At 41.5% G+C, this 8,434-nt stretch overlaps 1 protein-coding gene across 4 annotated transcripts in view; it reads right to left on the bottom strand.

Moving 5' to 3' along the window:
* The window catches only part of LOC119027993 (aquaporin-4-like), a 24,742-nt gene extending 16,747 nt beyond the window's left edge, over positions 1-7,995 (bottom strand). For 3 of the 4 annotated variants that reach the window (XR_005077539.1, XM_037113445.1, XM_037113447.1), the window contains exons 1-2: positions 7,888-7,995; positions 2,019-2,201 (exon numbers count right to left, since the gene is read on the bottom strand). Coding sequence is in view for 2 of the 4 variants with exons in the window: in XM_037113445.1 (XP_036969340.1) it covers positions 2,019-2,123 (105 nt within the window). In the remaining 2 variants the exon portion in view is untranslated. Of the gene's footprint in view, positions 1-2,018; positions 2,202-7,887 lie in introns of those variants that run through there. The other variant, XM_037113446.1, reaches the window with a different exon arrangement.
* Between the last annotated feature and the right edge of the window lie 439 nt (positions 7,996-8,434).

The following is an 8,434-nucleotide window of genomic DNA, read 5'->3' as shown; positions in this document are numbered from 1 at the left end:
CATCCATTATAGTGCCATCTATTGGCCAATTTGCACCAAATTTGGCAGAGGGCCTCTGGATGACATCAGGAACTGACTTAAGTTTGATGTTGAAAGCATTTAGTTTGACGGAAATATGGAACAATATGTGTTCTTCAGCTAGCAAAAAAGATTGTTTGGTTATAACTAGCAGAATTTTTGGCATGGCAAAATTCTTTTGACAACTTTCCATCAGACATATCAAGTTTCAGGCAGATGGTGCTTAAATTGTAGGAGGAGTTTGAAAAAGTAGGTTTTGCATATGTGGTGATTTAGGGAATGAAATGTGCAGCAGAAGTGGGTGTGGCCTATATCAGAAAACCCGGCTCTATTCAGGGACTATATGGATATAAGGTTTAGCAAAAATGCGATTGCATCAATTATAGCGCCACCTAGTGGAGTACATGTACAATTATTATTATGGAAGAACTGTGTCCTATTCTACATTTATCATATAAATTTCAAAGCTCTCAGCATAATAGTTTGGCTGAAATTAATGTTTGTTGTTTATCTTGTACTTAGCCACGCCCACATTGATCAGTCATGACCCCCTTCAAGATGTCGCTTCAGGACTGGCCCTACATCATACCAACCAGACAGAGATATAAACTTCCCATATTTTAGCGTCCCCTAGTGGCCAAAGTTCGCCAAATTTGGCTCATCCCTTCCCAGTCTCATGGCAACAAAGGATCTCAAGTTTGGTGTTAATAGCATTTAGTTTGACCGAGTTATCAAACAGTGTGCATTTTTATAGCTAGCTACAGAAATTTGTTCGTTAATAATTTGCGCATTTTTTTGACTCAGCAAATTCTTTTGATAACTTAAGATCAGGTCCAGCTGAAGAGTATACATGCCAAGTATCATGGAGATCAAACAAGATCCCAAGGAGGAGTTTGAAAAAGTAGGTTTTCCAGTTTTTGCGATTTTGTGAAAAAACTTTCTAGGCGTTAGTGGGCGTGGCCATAGCAAAGTGGTTCAGTTAGATTAGGGGAATCTGGGGATACAAGGGGGATTTTTGAATGTGCAACATATGGTGTTGGAGTTACAGGCAAAAACGCATTGGCCTAGGTTATAGTGCCCCCTGCAGGCAGATATGTCATTTTTTGTGTCTGTGGTACTTGCAGGAGTCTGGACCAACCCTCCAAATTGCATCGCCCTCTCTCGCACGGTTTTGCCTGCATCACGACTCTTATCCGGAGAAAAATAAAAATCTTTACAATTACAATAGGGTTCCCAGCACCACTGGTCCGAGGAAATATGTCTGCCTGCATACGCATTCCCTCAGCCTTGGCCTTCTAACTAAAGTGTCTGTAACTTTACGATTACATTACCATCACTACTCAGGAATATTTCCTTTGCCGAGGCACGAACAGTGTGCAAGAAGGAGCCCTGCCTATGCAGTTGTGCAATTAACCCACCAGGTAGCTCTGAACTGTACACATGAAGAACCAGCACATCAATTAAGAAGAAATTCATAATAAGATTTTTTCTAACTTTATTACACTTGGCTCAGTGGAAACAAACAAAGACGGGGAAATGGTGAGCCTCTGCCGTGGAGATAATGCTGCATCTCTATCTAAATAGGGCTACAGTGAGCAAGAGCCTTTGTAACACCAAAAATTTGTCTATACTAACTGAATTTAAGATGAATGGGATTTCTCAAGTTCAGTTAACCAAAATTTCAATTTCACAAAAATAGACTTAAAACAAGACTTTGTGCATATTATACAAGCTAGTTATGTTGTCAGTATTTAAGGCAGCAGCTGAATTACTATGAAACCATTCAAAATGTAACAGCTCAAAATTACTTAATGTATATGACGTGTGGACCAAAACCATATGACTCAACCCCTTTAATCCTGATTTGACAAAATAAAAAAAGGGGTGAAGGGTAACCAAGAACACAAAGATGGACAATAAAATGTTCAATTGTAACCCATAATATTGTTAGTGTGCCATCTGTGCGTACAATATCAACACATTTTAATATGAATACTTAACAGCTGAGCAGTAAGATGACCCTCATGACAGCATCCTGGTGTGTAAGAAACATGAGGGGGGATTAAGTCATCCAGCAGAGGTGTGATGTCATTGTGTCTGTGCATCACAGCTGAGTGAGGCACCACAGGCACAAGCTTGGACACACTGCTGGTTCTGTAGCACAATCAAGTTCCAGCTCTGTTCTGTTGAAAGGAACAAAAGCAATGAGGATGAGCAAGATATAAATAAAGAGAAGATACAGCAGAGGTCTGCAAATGGTGAGTGATGTGTCAGGGATCAGGGATCTGTTTGCAATTTAGATTTTCTTTTTTTTCTTGTCCTAGAATTCCACCTGGATTTCCTCCTGTCTGGCCCAAATGTAAAACAGCATGCAACCATGCCAACATCTGGCTGATGTGTCTCTTTCTTCTTGTTTGAGTAGTTGGTGAATATACAGTTAGGTCCATGAATATTTGGACAGAGACAAAGTTTTTCTAATTTTGGTTCTGTACATTACCACAATGAAATTTAAATGAAACACTTCAGATGCAGTTCAAGTTCAGACTTTCAGCTTTAATTCAGTGGGTTGAACAAAAAGATTGCATAAAAATGTGAGGAACTAACACATTTTTAAACCCAGTCCCTTCATTTCAGGGGCTCAAAAGTATAACCCCGTATATTTTGGGTCATTGTCCACCCCATGCCACTTGCAGCCATGCATGCCCAAGCCATCTCACCGACTCCGCCATGTTTTATAGATAATGTGGTATGCTTTGGATCATGAGCTCTGCCACGCCTTCTCCATACTTTTTTCCTGCCATGATTCTGGTAGAGGTTGATCGTGGTTTCATCTGTCCAAAGAAAGTCCTTCCAGAATTGTGCTGGCTTTTTTATATGTCTTTTAGCAAGTCCAATCTAGCCTTTCTATTCTTGAGGCTTATGAGTGGCTTGCATTGTGCAGTGAACCCTCTGTATTCACTTCCATGCAGTCTTGTCTTTATGATAGACTTGGACATTGATATGCCCACCTCCTTGAGAGTGTTCACTTGTTTGGCTGTTGTGAAGGGGTTTCTCTTCACCAGGGAAATGATTGTGCGATCATCCACCACTGTTGTCTTCCCTGGACGTCCAGGGGCCATATTTATCAAGTGTCTTAGAGTGCCATTTTACATGCAAGTCCGGAGAATTTGTGAAATGTAGTCCTACTCTCAAACTTAAGAATAAAAGCTAACTGCTTCTCACCTCGTCATGCGTTTCATTGACTTTCCAACTACACCCCAGATAATTCAGCTGAAGCAAACTGCATTCATGCAGGTAGCTGGCTTCCCTGGAGTGGTCGGTTCAATTGATGGTACACAGGTAAGGATCATCGGTCCAAGTGTGGACGAGAGTGTGTATGTTAACAGGAAGAGGTACCACAGTATCAACACGCAAGTGTGTCCAGGCCCAACCTCCAATCCTGGGCCTATTTAAGATCAGCTAAATTGAATTTAAAACCGACAACACCACCTAGGTATAAGAGCCGAGGACTCTTTTAAAAATACAAGATGGCTTGTTTCAAACTCCTAAACCCTTCATACAATTTGAATGTGGATACCCTCAAATGAAAGCTGAGAGTCTGTACTTTATGTTCATGTCCATTATATAACTATAATTGGAATATGTTTCATTAAAGGGGTAAAAAAACAACTTGTCAGTGTCCAAATATATATGGACCAGAGGGGATTTAAATAATTACTTATATGCTGTATACCTGGACCACTGGTTAGTTATTTCATGAATGAATCTGGGTGTACCGCACTAACTAACTAACAGCTAATTAACAGTGACAGCAAAACTGCCTTTGAGCTGGGTGTAAACATGTACCTCAGGCTGTATGTTTCCCTTATAGACCATACTTACTATACAAACAGTAATATTCCATGGCGCCTCTCATTTTACATTAATTCCATTTGTGGAGAGATGCAAGGGGTACTCTTATTTGTCATTTCCTCGCACCTCTCTTAAACCAGAAGTTGTTCCTGTCTGCCATCTTGCAGGCTATCCCAATTCTCTTATTTGTGCTCCAGGAAGAAGTTGGCCGAGCGATGAGTGAGGACCCAAGAGAGTGGCCTTCAAGAAAGTGTTATAAGGGCTGGCATGCCCCCTTAGTTACTGATTGGACAGATAACAGATTCAATCACCATCAAGATTTATATTTAGTTTGTTTTCTGGTTCATCAGTGAGTTAAAATATGTCAACCTGACTGCAGGGGAACAAAGGACCACAATCTACTTTTTAATTTATTACAAACATTTTCTTTTCATGGTCTGTTTTAAACACGTGAGACTGATCATCCCTCAGCATCGCACACAGTACACAGTACACAGTACACAGTATGAATACACAGTACACAGTCTAAACACACAGTACACAGTATAAATGCATATTTTACCCCATGAATCTGGACTGTGTGTGATCTATGTGTAGAAGAAATGTGAACATTGATCAACATAAAGTCATCGAGTCAGGAGTTTTAAATAATCAATACATTAATTTGCTGTTTTCCATGCACAAATGGGCATGTAAATGTTGAGATACACATTTTGTCTCTGCTATGTTATTAAGACTTTCCTCATTAAAGACATATTTCACCCCACCTGCTATTGATCAGGATAATACTTTTTATGACCCGTCCTGCCTGATCCACGGACTGATATCATGCATCACTCTCACACAAAGAGGAACACAGCAGTGCTTCTCCTCCTCCTCGGTTAAATATCAGTTTATTTTCTCATATGCAATCAAACAGAGTTGAGACGGCAAAGGCAGAGGGTCCAGCAGCAGAAGACCACATCCCTGTCCCTCAGTGAGCAGAGTGCTACTGTTTAATAGCGATGCTCCAGGTCCTGGTGCACCTGGCTCTTAAAGGGAATGGGAGATGAAGCTCTGATTGGTTTAATATATGTTCTGCCTGAAAACATACCCATGTCTAATTCAGTCTAAATACAACCCCTCTGCTTGGTGCTTTACCTTTGCAGCACCCTTTAAAATCAGCATGAAGTTTCAGTGCTTTTCTAACGTGTGACAATACTGCCATCTACTGACCACGTATGGATCATTTCTTCCACAATGCTAAATGTGCAAGCAAAGTAATCATCTTGTTACAATTAGTGAAAGAAACGCTGCAGAATTCCGATTTTGTTTAGCAATATAGTTGGGAATTATTTATTCTTAGTTTCAGTTATTTGTATTAAGTTAATGTTGGTCATTATACTTTCCTTAAAAGAGGAATTCTTTCCCTGTCTGTATACAGTATGTGACCCCAGTTTACATAGCCTACTGCTTATTTTTGATACTTTGACGGCTGATGGTGTATGACATAAGCACATTAATCTCTGTGTTTTAATCATTTTTCATTCAAGTTTCTATTTTATTTTGACAGTCAAGAACAGGGCGGTTTCTGTCTTTTTGTGGGCCCTATGCAAGATGCTGTTTGGGGGCCCCTATTTTGTCAAATTAGGATGGATGGATTCCTAACCCTTTAAGGTGATCTGCAAGGATGCCACAGTTTATTATATTAGATGAAAAGGCTAGAGTCATGAAAACCTCTCTCAAATTAAAATCAAACATCTTAATTTGACCCACTGAGCAAGTTGAACTGATAGAGGATCCCCATTGTTTACCTTGTATTATCATTTTTTATATGTCAATAAATGAAACTGATGCAGTATTCTTCAAAAATGTTTATTTTAAATTGTAAAACATGTTTAAACTTAAACATCCTAGTCCAGTGTTGCTGAGGGTGGCCGTGATGCTTCCTGGTCCACGGAAATTCGTAATCTCTTTATATATTAAACATTGCAATATACAGTGCAGTGTCCATTTAAAGCATACACCCAATTTCAAAGTTGTCACTTTTAAGCAGTTTTGGACACACTATACTTGTTAGAGTTATAAAATGAAGATAAATGACTGATGAGCACTATGTGATATTGATTATTTTGTGTTTATTTCGCAGGGTATTACAAAGTGGACTACTTGTGCCTAACTGATGATATGGTCTTAACCTAACTGCTTAGTCTGCGCATAGCAAGAAACAGCAAGAGTACAGTCTGATGGCACCAGGTAGGAATGATTATCTGTGCCGTTCCTTAAGGCAGCGAGGTTGAATGAGTCTGTTGCTGAAGCTGCTTTTGAGCTTGTCCAGAGTTTTGTGGAGGGGTGAGAGACATGGTCCATAATCACCAGCAGTTTTGCCGGCATCCTGTCCTCCACCACCCCCTCCAGGGTGACAAGCACAGAGCCAACAACAGGCACATTTTCAGGTTGGATAAATATGCTGCGTTGTAAAATATGTCGTTCAGACACTGTAAAGCCTGATTCAGGCCATCATTACTGTGGGGACATGAGGTGGAAAGAAAATGGTCTAACTGAGATTGAATTGTTTGATGTCTGATTTGTTCTGTTTGATGGTTGTTTTGTGTAGTTCAGTTTAGTGGGTTCTGCTGCATGAGGGTCTGTTACTGTCTTTCTAATGTAGAGTGTTATTTTACTATGGTCAGATAAGGGTGTGAGGGGGCTAACTGTGAATGCTCTCAGACAGAAGGGGTCCAGATCTGTAATGCTATAGTCTACGGTGCTGTTGTCAAGAGGAGAGCTGTGTGTGTAGAGACCAAAGGAGTCCCCTCGAAGCTGACCGTTAACCATGTACAGACCCAGTGTTCGACACCGCTGCAGCAGTTGGTGCCCGCTTTTGTTGACAGTTTTATCAAAGTTGTTCCTGTGGGGGTAAGAAGGGAGGGGAATGCTCATTTGGCCAGGTATATGTTTGTCTCCCTGTGGAGTAATATAATCTGGTTCTACACCAGTCCTGGCATTAAGGTCCCCACAGATCAGTACACTTCCCTGGGCCTGGTAGTGACTGATCTCATCTTCCAGAACAGAGAAACTGTTTTCATTGTAATAAGAGGATTCGGATGGGGGAATATATGCTGCACACATGAATATATCTTTATCATGGCAACAACCTCTCTTTTTATTTTGATCCAGATTGAAAATTCGCCTATTTTGATTAATTGTATTGAGCGTACAAGGTTTGCCTTATACAAAATCAGCATTCCTCCTGAGTCCCTGCCCTGGGTTACTCCTCTCAGTTTGGAGGCTGGGAACACTATCTCTCTGCAGCCTGAGGGACAACCAGTGGGCATGTCTCCTCTACTCCAAGTCTCTCGCAAAACTAACACAGTCTCTCGCCCTCTCTTCTGTGAGAGACAGAGTGGAGCCGCAGCGGACAGACGAAGAGACTTTAGGCTCAACACACACACACGCACACGCACACACACTCAAACACAAACACAAAAACCGTATTACAAGGAAATGCGTACATCAGATAACCGTGGCATTTTGATACCATTTGGTAGCAGTGCTTTGCCTGTGCTGTGGCCGCAAATAGTTCCAGATATAAATTGGTCTAGTAAATCCCTTCGTGTTAATTTGCATTTATATGTGTACTCGATATGAATGTATAGGTCACGAGAAATAATTACAAAAAATCTTGAGTTATTTGATTCACTTTCGCAACGACATGCTAGCTGGACACTCCGGATTACAGCGACTATGCTAAGCTAAAGCTAACCGCGGCGTTTCTAGATTAGGACAATGGCTGGGTCGGCTAAAAAACGCTTTGGCTCACTCATCCAACTCTAGGGACTGCGGGGAGTGACTCAATTTCACCTAGGGGTGGCGTACTCCTTTAAGCATCCCAGAAACGGGCACAGTCTACGGTGACAATAGAGAGCGGACACCACCCAACCAGCACGGCCAACGACGCTGCAGTAACAAAATCACGGCAGCTGTCAAACAATGATGTTCCATAAAATTTCACGAAGTAACAGCACCCATGCTCACCTTGAAAATGACTACAAATGAAGCTCTCCAAGCCCACCAAGCAACCGGAGCACGCCAAAGAGGGCCCTGCCAGGTGAACGCCAAGAGAAAGTGCGCCCAAGGGGAGCGCAGTAATTAAACAGGTGTCACCAATGTGCAATCAAGCACCAGTGATGCTGATCGAGTGGGGGTGGAGCAGCACTCAACCTGCAACAGATTATGCTTAATAACAGGTTTATTTAATTGTGCTATTCCTGCATTGATCATTTGTGTTGTATTTTAATGCGAATGCAGGGGACTTTTTAAATATTTTGGCGCACCCTCTGCCACTAGCCAGGAGGAGGAGCCATCTACCTCTGCTGCCACACACGTCACCACAAATGCTGTCTGATCCTGAGGATGAAGATGCATTTACCTCTACTTCTCCCTGTGTGTGTGTGTGTGTGTGTGTGTGTGTGTGTGTGTGTGTGTGTGTGTGTGTGTTTGTGCATCCCTGCAAAACCTGTTGTTGAAATTCTCCTTTGTGAAGTTGACAGTTCTCCGAAGAACTTCAGACTTCGGCTTATGA

Source organism: Acanthopagrus latus, chromosome 11, assembly GCF_904848185.1.
Source record: "Acanthopagrus latus isolate v.2019 chromosome 11, fAcaLat1.1, whole genome shotgun sequence".
Taxonomy (NCBI): domain Eukaryota; kingdom Metazoa; phylum Chordata; class Actinopteri; order Spariformes; family Sparidae; genus Acanthopagrus; species Acanthopagrus latus.
This window is presented reverse-complemented; position numbering and strand designations above follow the sequence as displayed.